The 20577-nt window shown below is 31.4% G+C and overlaps 2 protein-coding genes across 5 annotated transcripts in view; both read right to left on the reverse strand.

Moving 5' to 3' along the window:
- The window catches only part of LOC114122033 (protein unc-13 homolog B), a 162891-nt gene that overhangs the window by 39321 nt on the left and 102993 nt on the right, over positions 1-20577 (reverse strand). Inside the window, exon 1 of one of the 4 annotated variants that reach the window (XM_050197492.1) lies at positions 751-2639. The exons of the other annotated variants lie outside the window; for them this stretch is intronic. Within the exon in view, the coding sequence (XP_050053449.1) occupies positions 751-2631 (1881 nt within the window). The 5' untranslated portion in view covers positions 2632-2639. Of the gene's footprint in view, positions 1-750; positions 2640-20577 lie in introns of those variants that run through there. 4 annotated transcript variants of the gene reach the window in all.
- Positions 2813-5819, reverse strand: LOC126549081 (uncharacterized). The gene is made up of 2 exons (XM_050197493.1): positions 4524-5819; positions 2813-3823 (listed from the first exon to the last, which is right to left on the reverse strand). Exon 2 carries the CDS (start codon positions 3716-3718, stop codon positions 2813-2815), a length of 906 nt encoding a protein of 301 aa, XP_050053450.1. The 5' UTR covers positions 3719-3823; positions 4524-5819.

The raw sequence follows: 20577 nt of genomic DNA on the forward strand, positions 1-20577 counted from the left end.
ATGAACTATTTGAGTAAATAATAATAAGAATATATTTTTTTTACTATTTCAATACATTTTTGAGAAAGAATAAAGTTATTTTTTTTTGTTAAGCTCCTGTTATAACAAATAGATAATAACTTACGATACAAAAAAATGATACATTTTTTAAGATAAAAAAATTAACAGTAACCAAGGAATTTTATTAGTTTCTTTGTTATAATATATTTATATTTAATAAGTATAAAATGTTTAAGCTTTATTTGATTTTGTGCTTAAGTGAGTGTGGAATTATGTTTTTATTTTTTTAAATTATTTATTTTTAGTAATAAAAATACTGTATAATATGTATATTATATATATATTAATCTTTATATTAAGTTATTATTAAGAAGCACCTATTTTATCCTTTTTATTTTATAATTATGGAACGTACCCTGGTATTATTATAATATGTACTAAATATTTCACTTTATATAATTTAACAATTTACAACATAAACGTCAAGAGTCAGTGTCTTTTTTAATAAAGTATGATCAACACATAATATAACTACTTATATTATTTATCTATGGTATAATAATTTAATGTGAATATTCATCAAAATCAAATAAGTATATTTCGAAAATATCAGAATATTATCATTATTTATGTATTACTGTGATTATATTACATTGTTTGCAAATATAAAACTAGTTAAGTCAATTTGAAAATCGTTTTAAATTTTAAATAAGAGTACATAATAAATAAATAAACATATTTTCAACTTACCTCGATAATCGGAGTAGGTGGAGGTCCAATATCCTGGTTTATCTCTTCAGGCTTTTTTTCCTTGAGAGCTTTTACGATTTTCCATTTACTGCCTGTCTCTTCTTTATCTACTAAATCGTTTTTATCAAATTTAAACCTGGGCAATGATGGTGTACCGGGACTTTCATCCTCTTCAACGATCATTTGTTCGTCGGCCGTTTCCGTTTCCGGTTCAAGTTCCTGTTCCGGTCCTAGGTCTAGGTCTTGACCTGGAAGATCCCTTTTAATGCCACCTGGAGTATCCGGTACTTTCATTAACTTAAACCGTATAGGTCCATCGTCTTGTGGTAATTCTTCTTCAATGACTGTATCCAAGGATTGCTCTTGTTCAAAAGCATCTTCGTTGAACGATTCGTCTACCGATTGTTTTCTTATGTCTTCAATGGCTTTGGACATTTTTTCTTTAAAATCGACTTTAGATACATTTATAGATGATTCACTTCGGGCATTAGGTGGTGGTAACATAGGTGGCCCAAATACCCGTTCAAAATGAGTTTTTTTCTCTAGTTCTTCTAATTGTTTTAATTCATAACAGTACCATTCATCGTCACTATCAATGCTTTCTTCAGTACTTTGTCGTCTAGACGAAATTCTAGACGTACTTCTCCAGGAATGATTGCTTCTGCTATCATCTTCAGTGTCCGCGGATCCTTTTCCAGCCCACGGTACTTCTAAACTAGCTTGTCTAGATGACATTTTGAAATTTCTTATATTATTTGTTGGCTGCACAAACTCTTCATGCTGTTTTACAGGCTGTTCTTCTAATGATTTGTTACGTTTTTCTACTGAAGTAACTGACGATTCACCTTCTGCCACACCGTTTGAAAGCTTACAGTGTTCTCTGTATTTACTCAATTTTCTGGATACGGCAAATTCTTTAGTCGGACCATTGAACATTTCAGCCGGTAACTGAATTTCATTAATCTGTTCTTGCACCTCTTCTTCTTGATGCTCTGTGGTAATGTTGGCTGGCTCAGGCGGTTGCAAGGGTGGTGGTTCTGGTGGCGTTGGCCTATCTCCAGCTTTTAACTGAGTCCATTCATTTTCCGCAAATTCAGGATCTGCTATTGAATAGGAACTTTGAAAAGGGGTAGGTTTAGTGTTTTTATGTAGTAGTCCAGACATGGTGGACACAATTGATTTTTTTTTCTTACGACTACCGTGCCTTTGTGTGTTCCAATTGCGTGGTTTTGATGTCGTCGCAGTCTCACTGTGAACAGAAACCGCGTCGGGTTCCTTTTCCAAGCCACCCGGTAATGAATGAGATCGATGTCGTTGTGGCAAGTGCACATCGGGAAACCAATTGCTCACTGAATTACTGACAGTGTTCATTGCTGATTTGATTATGTTGCGCTTAGATTTTTTCGTTTTTTCTTCCCGTCTTGGACCACCATCTTCACAACGAATTTGAAAATTAGGCGTCGTTACATACCTATAACGAGATTGATTATTGTCTAGCCTGTTGTTTTCTCTACCATCTCTATAATACGTATCGTTTATGGTGCTCGGATAGTAAGTTAATGCATCTGTTATACCGGGATATGGTCTATCCGTGGGTTTTTTGTAGTCTTTATAGGACATTACGTCCAACAGGTCCGGTACGTTGGAGATGGACGATTGTTGTGCATTAGTAGTTTGGTACTTATATCCTTGACCTGCTGTCGAATACACTCCAGTTGACCTATCGTAATATGGATAATCGGTGTCAAATGCAGTGGTTACACATGTTACTACCGTTAATCCGGATGGACCAGCCACCGAAATCTGATAAGATTGGTCAAACACTCGTTTTCTTGGTGAACACGGAGATTTTTCATAGCTGGACAACAATCCACCACTCATCGACGAAGACCAGAATCGGATTTATTGGCTGTGATTATGGAACCAGGTCGGTGTTGGTGTAACGTTTCCAAGTCTTTGGAGGAATTATGAAATTGGTGCATGGTGTTTAGGTCTTTTGTGGAATTGTGAAACTGATGAAGAGAATCAAGTTCTTTGGTAGAATTGTGAAATTGTCTCAGGCTCAGTGACAGTGCGGATGATAACGATCTGGGAAATACGGGATCCTCGGGTGCTGGAGGTGGTGGACTACCGGTGGCGATTGTGACTGATAAGAGTCGTTCATGTAAGTCGATGGTGACGTTGTATCCATAAATAATGTCGGTGACCTGTACCCGGTTTCTTCGCATTTCGGAATCGTGGGTAGCGATCGAATGGACGGAGACGTGTAAGGATACATGCGATGTTGTAAGTTTCCTACCGATGACGTGAGTGGCTTGTTAATTGGATAAAAGTCAAGAGCAGCTGCTGCTCTTTCTGTTTCGTCGTTCCAACTATCCAACTGGGCTTCGGCATACAGTTGTCGCATGTTTCTCTCCATTTGTTCTATATTTTCGAAAATCTCTTTGGCAGACTCGACGGAATCCATCTTTTCCTGGTCTTCATTTGACAACCGATCTTCGTATACTCTATAATCAACGTCAATCTGTTCCGACGGTTTCTTAGTACCGTTACTACTACTACCTTCCGATTCCTCCCATATCATGCTTAGCGCTGGGCGGTCACCAATTTCTGGTGGTCCCATGTATGTACTCGAAGCAGATATCGGTTCTGCACATATTTCGACCATTTGCCCGATAACAGACTGTTGATTCTGAATAATAGTTTCGAGTTTTTCGATACGTTCCCACATTTTAACATACTCGTCTGACAATAAGTCTAATGCTCGCCATGCGTACATCACTTCATTCTCCAACACGTTAACGCGAGGTGTCATTTTATCAATGAACTCGTTTAGAGCAGCTTCTACAGCCTGTTGGTCACCATAGACTGTAGCAGTGGTATTTGTAATTGTAGAGGATGAAGTGGTGATAGCGGTGGTGGTAGTGGTTGGTCTACCACCTCCGTTCCGATTTTGCTCAGGTTCCATGTTGGTTATGTAGCTAGAGCCGGTACATACTATTGGTCAGTAGTGAATAGTAGTCTGATTGTTGGTTGGCCAACACCATAAATTTTTTGATAACTATTTTTATTGCTGAAATAATGAAAACGAAAACAAATTAATAAATATATTGGGAACATGTAAAAATCGGAACGTTCTTTACGCGAGTTAAAATAATTTCACTATAAATATATATTGCCATATTATTGACATAGAACATGTGATTTTTATATCCATTTAAGAGACGTAACTTTTTTTTTATGTAATTTATATACCCAACGCCGGTTACATCGAAAAAGTAGGTTTTTAAAAGTTAATCTTTTAGAAAAGTCTCTGTAGAATAAATATTTAGGCGTAAATTGAGAACATTCAAAACCCTACGCACTTTCCATTCACCAAAAAATGACTCGGTTTTATAAATAATCGAGCACGGCGGCACGGGAGACGATAATGATAAATTACTGTCATAAGCTATCTCGATTCACCAAACTCGGGTTTTTTCATTCTCTCCCTATCTTTCTTCTCTATATAACATAATATTTTACACGGCCATAAGCACCGTATATATTGGCCAATGGCAAATCCAGTAAGATGGTCGATTTAACTCTAATAACGAGAATTTATATTTTTATACAGGTTAATAAGCCGTACTATAATCACGATAGAAATAAAAAAAATATATAAAAATGTTGTTAGCTTACGCAATAACAACACGTTTATACCAAATATGATTATTTCGAATTATAGCGTGTAAAGAACGTCCGGAGAATAAAATATTTTGAAAGTAACTTACCTTTGACTCGAAGTGTCATCGTTTCGGCATCTGATTTCATCGACTTTCGACGGTTTAGCGAAACGTATTTAAGTACCGAACAAGAGACTCTGATGCTATCGTTTAAGAAGCGAATACGTAAAAATCGCACGTAGTCGTACTGTACAAACGTCAGGCTTTTTCTGATAGGGTGAAAACAATAAGAGTACCGAAACGCAATACGGGGAGCAGAAGTTCAGCATGCGTTTTGCGTTCTTCACCACTATTATGCATGACGAAAATCGATGTTGTGCAACAAGAGAGGTGTATTTATTTTTATAATAGTTAGCATTGACAGTAAAATCAATTTTGTTGGGGCGTTGTTGGTTTGTATTATAATATTGTTTGTAGTTTTTAGAAACGTATTCTTTCACCGCGGAGTTCAAACCGCGTATCCAACAACAATGCACCGATATCCACTACTCGGACGCAGCAGATACACTTCTTCAACAGCGGCGTGTCACCGTTCAAGTGGAGACCCGCATTGTCTTCGTCGTCGCCGTCGACGTCGTTGTCGAGAGTCCAAAAGTTTAATTAACTTTTTTGATTTACCAGCGTCGGCGGTTAGTGTATGTTGTGATCGTCGTCGTCGTCGTCCCCCCCGAACCATTACATAACGATTGTGCAGTGGTAATTACTGCACTGTCACACGACGACAATATTATTATTGTAGTAACGATGACGCGCGCGCGCTTAATATGTTGTCTGGTGCACGCAACGGCTAATTTCTGTTTGTTTTGTTTATCATGCGTGGAACATCGTGTTGATGGTGATCTACGGTATAAAATATGACGTACAACAATACACCGTGGTGTTCAACTGCGACGATAGCAATTAAAATAATACCATTTTTTTTTCTAACAAGACGCACATAAAAAAAAAAATTAAAATAATAATAAAATAAAAAAAAAACCGACGGAAATTTAACGACGAGACTACGGTCTCTGTGCACCGCAGTCACTATATAAAATACGTGAATTAAATACACGTGTATGCATGTGTTACAACAGATATATTATACGTGTATGTGGGTGTGTGTGTGTGTGTGTGTGTGGGTGTGTATTTGTGTAATTATAATGATTTACAACGCGTTTATAAAACGGGCAGGTGGTTGGCGGTCGCGAGCGTAACCAATATATATCGTATAGTGTCGCGACTCGGCAAAGGTGTTCGCGTCTCGGGCGGCAGCGTCGTCGTCGTCGTCGTCGTCGGCGGCGGCAAGCGGGCGAGCGAGCGCGCACATACACACGTCCGCTGGCGATCCGGCACTGGTGGCGCGCACGGCGTGGTCGGCGCAATATAATCGGGAGCGGTGGCAGTTTTTCCCGGTTTCGCGCGAGCAAAGCGCGCCCCGGCGGCGGCGGCGTTTTCGACGGGGCGGCGCGGTGATCGGCGGTGGGCGCGCGCGGCTTGAACGTACCTAACCTCCCCCTACCCCCCATCAACGCGGACCCTTCGACCCCCGACTGGCCGCCTTCGCGCGCCCCGGACGCCTATACCGTCGCCGCGCACACCGGCTCGTTTCTGCGGCGGGGGGGTAGCTCGCCGTTGCGTCTGCGGGGACTCGCCCTGCGCACCCCTCGCCGCCGCTATTGATTTGTCCAAAGACCTTCCGCGTGTTTGTCGACCGGCACGCCGACGGTTCAAGACCGGCCGAGTCGCCGTCGGAGTCCTCTTCAGTCGACGAATTTTTCGAGATAAAAAAAAATAGAATTAGACGTATACGTCGGCACCGCACCTGCCAACACCCACAGCTAATATATCGAACACACATTACGTCGTCGTCTTCACACGAGTTTTTTTTTTTGTTGAATTCTATGCCGCAGAGCCGGTCGGGCGTGCTCGATTTTCTGTCGTCGAATTACTGTCACGCGTTAAACGCGTCTGTCCGTCGGAAATCATCTCTCTTTCTCTCTCACTATCGTCCACCCTATCTTAAAAACGACAAAATATACCGGCATCGGATTTCAGCCGCTTACCCTTACAGCTCAGAAGAGTCATGTTTTTTTTTTTTATTTATTTATGTCGTCCCCCTTTTATATATATATTTGTACTTAATATGTATACATACAAACGCTATTTTTAAACCAATAATATAAAATATCGTTTCATTTTTACTATTTTTTTTTTTTTTTTTTATCGCATTAAATTTTTTTTTGGCTTTAAATGATAATAATAATAATAACGTTGGTTTGACGACGATGGTATATTTTATTGTCGATTAATTTCTATAGGAGGGAAATAACTTAGTGGGACGACGGGTCTTTTTCCTCCGCCGGTCGTAATATAATCGCGTTATCCCACTGTTCACCACGATACAGTTAATTTAAAGGAATTCATTTAGATGAGAAGAATTGTCGTATGAAAAACATCAAAATATAGGTTTCCTAAACGATTCGTATCGACTGGTTTCTCTCTTTCTCGTCCGGCTTTATCGATTTTGGACGGAACACTATACCACCGAAAACCCATGTTGATAACGATTACTTGGCTTTAACTCGAAATTGTAAACACCGTACACGTCTGGTCACGGTCTTTTCTATACATAAATATAAACTATGTAGTGACTTTCAACAAGTTGGCACGAATATTATACTTGTTTAATGATCCAACCCTTAAAGGATCACGTTTGCACTTTGTATATGTAAGGCATCCTGTGTGCGTTCGATACCGATGCCCGGGTTGTGGCGAAAAAAATAAACTACCCTCTATGACCTATTAGCGTGTGCTTGATATAGTATATATATACATAATATAATATTCGTGTATATATCATATACACAGCAGCGATGTATAATGCGTGTACGTGGATTTAGGATGACGGGTACCACTATAAAGTCTCCAAAATAAATTATGGAAACATTTCCATTCATATTTTGAATCAATTTATTTATTTTTTTCGGTCTCGTACATCGATAAAGCCTGGAATAACTAGTTGTAAAGTTGCAAACGAAAAATGGCATACAATTCATTGTGGTCGAAAAAACCATGTTTACGTATATATAGTATATACAGTACACACATTATACACTCAGCTACATTTTATTTCCATTGAATTCTATTCCTATCTACGATACGTATCAAGGAAATGAATTTTTATGTAAATATTGCGCCGGAGTGGCTTTTTATACATATTATACATAAATAACATAATGCACGCATAATACAATAATAAGGCAGTTACTTATTGTTTCACCGGAAAATACAATCATAGTAATAGAAATACATAAGTATATTTAAAAATTTCAATGTTTGAAAAATGTTATAATTATTAAAAATAAATAGTTGGTCGAAACTGTACAAAGTTTAGCTATGTAAACAGTTTGTGTGAACTATTAAGTATAACTATGTAATTTACTATAACACGACTTCGTAAATGCGAAAATATAACGAAACGTATAAATAATTTAAATGCATATACCCGGTTTCATCCGTCCCTACTAATTCTGAATTTTAAATTATTATACTAATTATTTGGAAAGTTTGTTTAGAATAAATTAAATATATTGACTTTTTCATACAATTTTAAATTCATTAGATTTAAATTTTTTAGTATCGTATTTTATAACAATCATTACGATTTCAAAAGAATTAGAATTAAATCAAGTACATTAGCGTTTTAAACAATCAAATAAAATCCGAGTGATAAACTATTTTAAGTGAACTTTACTTTGGCGGTCACTGGGTAAAAAAATGAAATTATATCAATTATAGATTGATATTAAACGAATCGTTAAAGTAAAATATTTCGTATTCATAATATGTATCTACAATCTACATAAATGTTATGGTTTTTTAATTTCTTTAAGTCGAGTTTAAAGACCATTTTAGTTTGCACGCCATCGGATTTCGTTAAGGGAATTCGTTTACTAACGTTAAAACATTATACGTGTCTACTTAATCATTTTATTTATGTAGAATTTGGCTTGGATCGTTAATTCTGACGGCTGTGATCATTGTTATTGATGATAAACGTACTGTGAAATATGCATCGTTTTATCATCATCGAACTGTAGAAAAAATGGCTTTCAAGTTTTATCGTAATAATTTATTGTTCTCAAAATAACAACACGATGCAAATACAAAATAATAAGCTACTAAAAACGTCACTTTTATTTTAAATAAATGTTGGAATTCTGAATGAATTTAGATGTGGACGTTTTATTTGTTTTTTTTTAATAAGTGTCATACATTGGTGTTTTGTTGTATTGTTATTCTGAATAGAGAGTATTCAACTAAATTATTATAATCATTATGTGATGAATATAATTTAAAAAAAATATTCGGTAAGCAAATACTGTTGTTATTATTGTTTACTTTTATGATGAACTAAAGCTGGCTATTTTGAAATAAAAATTAATGAGAGAAAAATATAATTTGAATTTTTTTATGTACTTAATGAAAAAAAATATTGCAAATTAATTATAATTAATTTGATTTCAAAATCACAATTAATCTGATATGTAAGCTATGTTTGTATTATATTTATATATTAATGAATCACGGAACAATATATTATTTAGTTTTATTCATGTATAGTGTTATATTTTAAACACTAATTAAAAACATGAATCATGAGTGGTTGCTATATTTAAAATGGTTCTAATTTAAATGTTTTTATGTGATTTTTTCTTTTTTTTTGTTGGTAACAAATTCGAATTAATGCGTATGTAAGAACGTACAATCCTCAAATTATCTAAATTTGTACTTTTCTATTTATATTCACTTGAAGAGTGTGAGGGGTGATAAGTGCTAACTGATAAATAATGATTACACAAGGAAAATAGTTATTTCATCTTTTTATTATTGCACTGAAAAAGAAAAAATTTTATACCATAAACCAGATATTGTTATTTTGAAATGAGCATACTGCTTGTGTGTAACCGGGGTTACAAGTAATTTCCTTTTCCCGCTGTTTTTCGCGCTGTTATAATATAAACTGTGTGTGTACACTGTACAGCACTAGATTTTTTATTATTCAATGTCCAAACATTATTCTCTTCTCTAGTGGTCCTTAATATAGAAACTGTGTGGTGTTTTATTATTATTATTTTTTGTTGAACAACCGTTGATTATCATTATACATATTTTTTTCACTACCCCCTTTTTTTTGTTTTGTTTTAGAATATTAGCCAGGCAATCGCGGGATCTATAATAAATTCTTGGTCGTATGAAATTATATACACTGTGCACACACAATCATCCGCACAAAAGTACACCCAGTTTTCCGTCCCGGCACATAGGACGAAACCGCATTTTTAACCCCACTTTTAGAGAACTTCATATTCCATGGCTGACATTAGTTTGAGCTGTTTACCACAATTTACATTCCTTCGTTTTCTCTACAGGCGGTAAACCTTCAAAGAACGCCTTAATTAACTAATACTTTGTTGGGTTTGTTTGTTTTTCGTGTTTATCGCATAACAGAAATATTAGGTGGTGGCCAGATTAACTAACGTCTGTTCTTTACGATAAAAAATATTATAATAAAATTAAAATGAAATAACAAAAACTAAATTAAGTAAAGATTTTTCAAGTATATTCTATATCATACATAGCAACAGCAGCATCAGTCTGCCTTGGATATAGATGTACGCATATATATATATAATATTATATGTAGCTGACAGAGGTAGAATACAATTACGTGTTGAATAATTTGGCGGCTGTGCATTGTTTTTGAATTTGTTAGGAATGTTACTCAAAAGTATTCTTATTTTGTTGTTTTTAATATATGTATATAATATGCACAATGTTATTTTAAAAACTTTAGTAGCTGTGTAGATCATATATATTCGTACAACTATAACTAATTTCGATGAATTCATTTATTTCTTAAACGAGAAAGTATAAAAATACTTTTGTACCTATTCATTGTATAAAATATGAACATAAAACGAGTAATTTGTGCTTGAAAATATTTTGAGGTTGTATTTTAATAATTATATGAAGTATTATAACACAATGAAACATGGTTGGTAAATAATTAAATATTAAAAAAAAAACTTATAGTTTTGTGTAAATCTACAAAAAAAAAAAAAAAATATTTAATAAATTATAAATATTTAAACAAACAGCTTTCATAAAAATAGTGTTTTCGATTATTGAAGTTATATTGGGCTTACAGTTTCTTTATTAAGTGTTTGATTTTTTTTTTTAATATACCTACTTATTGTGAATTTTAACTATTAACATAAAAAAATGTATCCTAAAATTTTTTAATAAAGCTTTGTTTTTAAAATTGTGATTTATAATTTTTATTTGCTGAAACAGATAATTTAATGAATAGTTTCTTAACATATTAAGTGAATAATTATAAAAATAATTTAACTGAAACAAAAATTTGAATGGTTTTTAAAAATATTTTTCAAGCTGAAAACTGAAAAATGACTGTCTTACATTAAAAAAATACACCCATTTATACATATAAACTTAAATGGTTCACATTGAATTTATTACCAGAATGAACATAATAAAGATAATATCCTTTAGTAAAGTAACATAATATTATTAAATACTTGAATTATGAGAATTTTATAGAAAATAATAAACAATAAGCTTATTTATTACTTAAACTAGTTTTTTCTTCAAAATAATATAAAATTAAAATCAATTGCTCTGTTTTACTTTTCGTAGTTGAAATATAAATTTTAATTTTCGTTCCCAAAATATAATTATTTTTTGTACCTTATTTTTATGGTATTCAATGTGTTAACAAAGTATTATTATATTGTATTAAAACATTATGAGTCAAGTATTTTTTATTACCTTTACATATTTATATATTCGATTGAATAAAATTGAGATTATAATTTTTTGAATTTCCATTTATCTAAATAAAAATGTTTAATGATATAATTTTACTAACAGTATTTTTGTATGAAAAATTGTAATTCTCATTTTAAAACAAGAAATCAGCGTCATCATAGAACGATTCTTTGGTATTTTTAAATATTTTAAAATATGATAATGTTTTTGAGTATTTTTAAAATTTTTAAATCCATTATTAAATGATATTATTAGTGTGAGCATAATTATTATTCCTGCATTTCGTATTTTTATTAGGTAGGTATACAATCTGTTTTGTATTCAGAAATAAAATATTACGATTTGCGATTTATAAAATATTTTTAAAATTATTCTAGCAATATTTGTTAGTGAAAACGTATAATTTTAGGTTTTAGCATAAATTATATGTAATGCAATGATAATTCTATAGTTAGATGGACAGTAGTTATGCTCGTTAAAGACAGATCGAATCGGCATACCGTCCTAAAATACTGATCGGAAGTGTTAAAAAATAATCACGTTTACAATTTCGTTTAGATAATTTTGAATTATCATATTTTCATGTAGTGTAAGTATTACGGTAATTGTATTTACTTGATACTTGCACGAGAAACTGCAGTAGCAGTGTCGAGTTCGATCACTTGTCCGTTACACCAAATACAATTTAATTCCAGACACATTATAATCTACAATGTGCGTAGAGCGTAGAGTATGGTTGTTAGAAGTGCTTGCAGGCACATGATATGGCGAATATAACCACATTTAATTACTCAAATATATATATATATATAGCCGCATTGATTATTATATTTAACGTTTTTATTGCACTCAACTGCCATAGACGCTACATTGAGATAATCTCAATCGTATTTATAGAGTAATGTACTAAGCATTCTCACCCACTTTTCTGTATGTGCTCAGGTTTAGCTTTATCTGAAATCTCTCTGATCCAAACTTGTTTCTCAAGGAATTGTTCCCAACTATTATTCAACTTGTGTATTTCATATCTAAAAATCAGTCTCTATAATATAACTAGAAATTTAACTAATGACAAAGCTTTCTTACTCTCTGTTATAATCCTGAAATGGCTTTAAAAATGATAGAAATATATTTAATATTTCTGTAAATATGATATAAATACTGAGAAATCAATATCAATTATAAATGAATCAAAATCATTCACTAACATGCACGACCCGACCAAAAAATGTTTTCCTGCCATCATCCTGAATAATTTAACTCTCGGTACTGCACAAACGTTGAAATCTCACAAATGACGACCTATTCTTAAATCCAAATAAAGTAGTAACAAAATTAAAACTCTTATTTATAAACTTCTATTAAAGACAGTATGGACCTACTCTGGGGCTCAGCCAAACCCTTGAACATTAATAAAATCCAAACCTTCCAATCGAAATGTTTCTGTCAAATTACTAAAGCACCCTTTTATGTCTCAAATCACATTGCACAAAAACCTCTCAATTCTAACTGTACAAAATGTAGCTAAAATTTTCAATAAATGATTTCACTCCAACCTTCACAACCATTGAGATCCTCTCATTTCCGAACTATCTTCTCTTACTATCCCAAATTACTCAGGAAGACGATTAGACGATTATATCAAAAATAATGCCGCGATCTCATAATTGACTGAATATATACCCATTCTATGAAGTTACATTAATAAATGGAAGTTCATGATGCAAGTTTAAATAATCACATATTCAACACATAACTGTCACTTATTTTAAAGATTTTTATTTAAGAGTTGTTATAATTTAAAATGAAAAAAAATTAATGTACCTATAGTGAATGATCTAAACCAATTAAAAATATAATAAATATAATTTAAATATGATATCTTGCAGAAGTACATATAAAAGGGTCATAAATTGTAAATAGTATTTTTATACTGATTTATTATTTAAATATTCAATATTTTAATCACGTTAGGTTATTATTTTTATAAAAAAAAATAATTATAAATAATACATAATATATAATACATATATGATATATTGTGTGTGTCTTATTAAAACAATATTATATTACAACAAACTCATCTTAAAGCTTTCTAAAATATTATATCTAACAAGTAAGGTATATTATAATACAAATACAAATAATAATAATAATAATATATAAAAGTTTATGTGGTTCTGAAACATTAGCATTCGTTCTTTATGGCTAATAAATAGTGCAGACTACGGTTTTCGTATCATATAGACACGCAGTCGGACTAATGAAAACAAACGATCTCTCGAAATTATACAGATAATCCGGTGGCAGAGGCTGTATGTATAATGTATAGAATATATACGTTTAGCAAGAGTCGAGCGTATGATATTATGGTAGACATAAACGCACACCCATATATATATTTGTGTCCATTTGAGGTGATACGAAAATTTAAGCTTCTACGTAACTATATATATACTCATAGTTACCTGGAAGGTACGCGCATTATTGACATTACAACGATTCGTATTTAGTGCGTAAATACCGATTATCAAATGAACTAATTGGCAACGACGAAACCATGTGTTATATAGATCACGATACACCTAACATACATAACAATATAATATGAACGTAAATAATTCGATTTGAGAGTATATTTCATTCTAGACTCGAATGCCGTGAAAAAAAAATGATGACTGTAAATAAGTATTTCTTTTTTCCCTCGAGATTAAAACTAAAAAATATATTTTACCTTTCCCCGTCAGAACTTGGATAAAATGTAAAAAATCATATTTAATGGTACCGTTTTATCCGGTTTTTTTCTTGAGTTGAATCAGGAATTTAATTATAATAGTCGTACGGAAAAAAATACTTCCGTGTTAAACTTTACGTGCTTTTATATAATATCTACTATAACGTTATCGATATAAATGTTTATTCATATTCTGAATACACTACGTCATAAAACCAACGTTATTATGCTTATAGGACATAATCCATAGATATAGACTTAATTTGCATTTTTACTCGTAAAGGATGTAATCAGCTTTCAGTTAACATTTCGCATTTGATTAATTACATAAACTAGAAGCAACTCATTATACTCACACACGCATACACATGCACTAGCGTATATAGATCATATAAATCGCGAGGCGAATACTATATTATTATGTGTCGTATAAAAGTATATTTATACACTTATATAAATCAATTTTATAGTTTTTATAGTGGTTTTTATTAACCATAGTCAATGGAAACGATAGACGTATAATACATATTATATAAATATAATATACATAGTAATATTTAATATGTCCTTACACATCAATAAATTGATAAATACACTTCAGAGTTTAGGATTTTTGTGTGAAGTGACGCCTTACTTAAAATTCAAATAATTTTTAATTGGTATACTATTGTGCACTAACACATAATAATATATCTAGTAATATTCTTAGATTGTCAAATGTTGAAAAATTATTAAATAATTTTTAATCTATTTCTAGTCGAATACATGTTGAACATGAAAAAAATATTATCGGAATTATCAATGGTTTTAATTGTAGTGTGTGCACGCAAAAACAAACCGTGGTGTTCTTATAAGTCTTTACATGTAACGATAATAAAAACAGTTTTTATTTTCGATATTTTTAAACAATATTTATTTATCAAATTTTCCGTGATAAATGTTATTACAGGATAAATTCATAATTAAATAAAAGTAAGTATGTCATTTTTTTTCTTCTCTTTTCACATATGCTTATTGTCCTTTTTTTATAGATAACTCGTTAATTTTTAGCTTAGAAAAAAATAAATACAATAAATATTAAGCTGGCGTAGTGTATAGGCAAATTTGATACATATTCGTGTAGGAGGTTTTGCAACGGTATCTCGTAATGCGTTATAATTATTTGTTACACAAATTAAAATGGGAATATTTTGTTATGACGACAATAATGTGTGCCAACTAACTATCACAGTAAATTTTTATATTGAAATCCATTATAGAATTATACAAGCAATATTTCAACGTTAAAAAAATGTAATAAAAATTAATTAAATAAAAAACAAAATGAAGTATTAATTATAAAAACTCGTTATATATTGTTGTGTGTATATGTAAATATAGGGGATAAATTAATTGTTTCAAAAAAAAAATATATATATATATATATATATATTGTTCTTCTTCATATAATACTTTTATACTATATTATATAGTTAATTTAATATTTACATAGTTAACGAAAAATTAAATCCCATTGGTCAATTCCGTTTTTTTTTTAGTTTTTTCCAGAGTTTAAGTATCTACAAATATATTAATACAATCGAGAAGAAAGTAAATAACTATAGTAAATAAACTATATACGAGATAATCTTGAGTGGGTATATATTAATATATTATACATTCAATATTGTAATAACGATTTTGGTTTCGTATAATATAACATTTGCATAATATGATAATATAGCGATTCATCTAGGTGACATGTTTAGTGTAAAACAACACGTTTTTTTTTTACGATATTATAATGTTGTTTATAAGTGCAGACGATAATTGGTTTCGAACCCAAACTCTAGGGGTTCCGAAAGTGGCTATAAACCGCAAGTCGAAAGAACAGAAATCGGTGACAATACTATAATACGATATATTATGATAATGACTACAACTGCAGCGACGTGTAATGCAGAAAAACGTTGCAGTGCACAATCATTTATAAATCGTAATAGGGTTATACCGTGTACACTGTACAGTGTACATACGTGTAAATCGTTTGATTTATAATAAAATTTATTATCAGTAGCCTAGCAAAGAATGTTTATGTTTAAATGGCATGCAATTAATCCTCATTGTATATATATATATATATATATATGACAATGTGGATATAGTATTTAGATCAGGAATAATATATTATATCATACCAAGACGATGGTCATAACTCGGGTTTGGATCAAATTGGCTGAATTCCAATCTACAAAAAACTTAAGGATCGGGAGTAGTTTTCTTATTACATGTGTAACTGCGTGTAATTGTATAGTATATGTACGACTGTTCGTTAAAATGACTATATTTATCATAGTATAATAGCAACAATTGGTCATGATAAATTTGAATTATTATTATATGTATCTATTATAATAGGATAGTCCATAGAAATGATAAAATGTAAAACCAATATTGAAGAAGAATGAAAACTTTTTTTTGTATTAGTTATTACAGAGGTTCTAGTTGTATTAAAAATTATTGAAATTTAAAAGAAATTATATTTAAAAAATAATAATATCAATTAATGTTGTTCATTTTTCTTAATACATTCGCAGTAAGTCAATTTTTGAAATTTGACGCCAGATGAATTTTATTGATTTTATTGATGGTGAACCATCTATTGAGATCGAAAATAGTATGGAAGCAAATATTGTAGACTATATTCTTTAAATGTTCCTCTTAAAAACGGGTAAACCGGTGAATCGGGGTGGCCTATCAATGTCAGCATTCTTGGAGATAACTCGGTTATTGAACAATCGCTATTGCCATCGAAACTTGGAGAGTGAGCGAGGTTGCTCCATTTTGTTGAAATCCGGTGTTTTCAACGTCAATAATTTTTGGTAAACTTTGAAGTTTCTATTCCCCTTCTCAAAGTTAACATACAACTCAAACTTCTCAGTACCCAACAATGTGCCAATATTGCATTTAAAATTTCAGTTTCTCTGTACCACACTGTACAAACATAGTACATGAAATATGGTACTGTTTAAAATACACAGCAGAAACAATTAACCTCTTAAGTATTTATTTGGGAAACTAATACAAATATTATATACCACATAATATTGTACAAAAATGCGATTTGATTAATAAAGTATAAAGTTGATTTTAAAAAGAAAAGAAAACTTTACAAGAAATATTTATTCTTAAATAGTACTTTTGCAAGTTATTTTCCATTCAACGATTCTACTGTTTTTTTTTTTTACTATAGTTTGGAAATATTTATTTATATTTTATTTTAATATAATTATCATACAAGTATTCATTTTTGTGAACATAACTAATTTAATATAGTGTTTATGGAAAAAAATAGAAAAAATGGTCTTTACCTTTCATATATTTTGCTGTCCCAAGACGGGCGATCGGTGGATGCATAAATCGTCATGAACGTATAATAATAATATACTATTATATTGCACACGCCGTGGGTGTGTATATCCCGGATATCTGGTTCGGGTGAAACCCACCAAATCGTTTCGATAACAGTCACGCGTACGCAATAATATTACGTTATCCTCCTGCACGGCATATGCACGTGTAATGTATAATATTGTAAATAGTACGCTAAATATATATTTATATATTATGGGTATATAGAAAGAGACGATAAATATTGGTTGGGAAAATGTCTAAAACAACAAGGTAGAAATCTGGTGGAAATCCTTTGTACTTTTGACCAGTGGGACGCTCAAGTACAACGATTACGGATTATTATATACTCATCATGAATATCTTGGATTTGTGACAGCCACAGACTCACTGTTGATTGCGATGAATTGTCGATTTCGGAACGTCTAAGCAGAAAACTACCTCGTTTTGAGGGTTGTATAATATTGTTTGCAACCGTTTTATTTTACGCCCACGCACATATCACGTATACCTCTTATTTTTACGGCCAGTTTTTTTTTTATCTGCAAGCCATGTTGGCGTTGCTATAGGGTCGTACGACTAAATCGCAAAGACGCGACGAAGCGACCAAGGGTAGTTTTCCGGTTGTACATTTTTTACGCGTCGACTTTTTATTGTATGTATTAAAAAAGGAAAAATATACGTACATATTATAGTCGTATATACGTTAGCTTTACGCGCGCGTATTCAAAACAGCATATTCCCAACAGCCACCACTGCCACCCCCGCATCGTAAGTCGAGCATAACCGATCCGATCACGTATATATTAAATATATATATAAAAGAAATAAGAATATACATTGTATACGCGTGCGTGTACACGCATACATACTCATATATATATATATATATATATATTGCACTTTATTAGGTATATATTCGAAGACTGAGGTATTTTCTTCCTTGTCGCGCGCGTTTTATGACTACGCGAAAACGGGTGGGTGGGTGGACAAAAAAAAATATACCGCGAAAACAAGTGCAAAAAATAAATAAAAACACATTTGTGTTATACCTGTATACATTTATATATATATATATATACCTAATACCTATACATATATTATGTGTACTCGGTCGATCCACAGTAGACCCATAAAAACAAATAGCCATCGAATCTCGCGCGGTGGCGAAGGAGTCGGTTATCGGAATAATGAAACTGCCGCCACCGCTTCATGCGTATATTATTATGTGCTTTTTTCGTCCCTATAGGAAGTGGCGGCAGCGTTAGTGATACCGACGACGTATATTTACGATGTTGGGTTATGTAGTAGAGGAGATTAAGGGAATTGACAGAACCTCATCGCTCCTAATGGACCTTGAACAATCTTATGTTATAAGACAATAATAATTATAAAACAGAAATAGTTTTATTCTTATTATCCATTATCCATTTATATCGTGGTTATAAATCAATCCCTTCTCTAGCTTCGAATTGTTTACTCTACGGTTGTACATAGTATGGTTTATGTATGCGTATATATAGGTATACAATATATATATCCATATATTATCATATATGTACGCGTGACACGACATAAGTGGAAATACGCGTATCAAGGACTCACTAGAGACGCTATGGCCACACAAAAAAAAAGTTTGAAGAAATTACTATTTACTAAACGCTTTTACTTATATATATATAATATAGTTATCGATTTTCGCAAGACGAAATTCGTCATTGTCATTCCGGTCACGATCGATCAAGTTATTCCCTGCAGTGTAATCGCATTTACCCGACCGCGTATAGGAAGATTTCATCAGATTTTATATCTGATATTCTTTTAACTCTCGATCCAACAATTCGTAATGAAAAAATAAAAGTCAATAAATGATATTCATGTATGTAATCGATTCATAATTATCGTGTGAGTAATCGCTAAATATTGGATTCATCAATGCATATGGAGTATTCTTTATATTTCGTACAAAATGATTATGCCTAACAAGCAATAACATTAATAAAAATTCATATTTATATCACACCATACATGTTATATAAAATAATATATTATATGATGTAGTAATGCATAGTACATAATAAATATAATATAGTGTAATAAAAACTCTTTTGCAGCTTTTGTCAAACGAGAAAAAAAAACTGATGAAAGGGAAAATATTTTGTAAGTTTAGAAAAAAATCCATCGTTATCAAGCTGTTTGAAAGTTGAAATTTTTTTATTATAGAGAGAATATAAAATAACTGATAACGTATTGTAGTCTTAAATCTTAATGTTATTATTTGTTTGAAAAAGGAAATCATTTTCTGGTTTACTATCTTGATTTACAAGTTTGGTTTTCGATTTTGACTGTAATACGAACATAACTATTTTACTTTTTATCGATTTAATACACCAAGCTTGAATGATACACTGGGATATTAGAATTTTTTAGATAACAAACATTTATAACAGATTTATAACTATGAGTTTTTCATTTAAATTTTAAGGTTTATTTTTAACCATTTAAAAAATATAAGGTTTCTATGTATACGCAATTATTATCTTTTTGCACCAATGAACCTTTTGCTAATAATAGGAAACAAACTTAAAAATATGATTTATATATCTTCTCTACAACTGATATGAATTGAAGTTCAAAATTATTTAATAATTTATAATACCAATCAATGTTTAGATTTGTTTTATTTCTATTTGACTAGTTAAAACTAGTATTTATTTTTAAGTAATATTTTTATTATTTATTTCGTATTTAATATTAACTATTGGTGTGTAATATTCGTAATATTGTGTATATTACTATCTAAATTTACAACACTGTACTCTATGCTCACTGGGCTGTTTATTATTCTAAATAAATAAAAAATAAAAATACTCCGAAATATTAAATTGTATTTATGGGCAATTATCACTTACACAATAAATTTGTTAATACATGGTATGTACAATAATATATAATTTGAATTTCTAAAAATATGTAATAATACATATTATGGTTTGTTAAAATGCATAAAAGTATGATATACGCATAAAACAATTATGTATAGTTGCTATTTTATTTAAAAAAAAAAAAACAATAATTTCATTTAAATTGTATAAAAATATATACAATACTATTTTTTTTAAAGTTTTATGTCACTGTCAAATT

Source organism: Aphis gossypii, chromosome 1, assembly GCF_020184175.1.
Source record: "Aphis gossypii isolate Hap1 chromosome 1, ASM2018417v2, whole genome shotgun sequence".
Classification (NCBI taxonomy): Eukaryota; Metazoa; Arthropoda; class Insecta; order Hemiptera; family Aphididae; genus Aphis; species Aphis gossypii.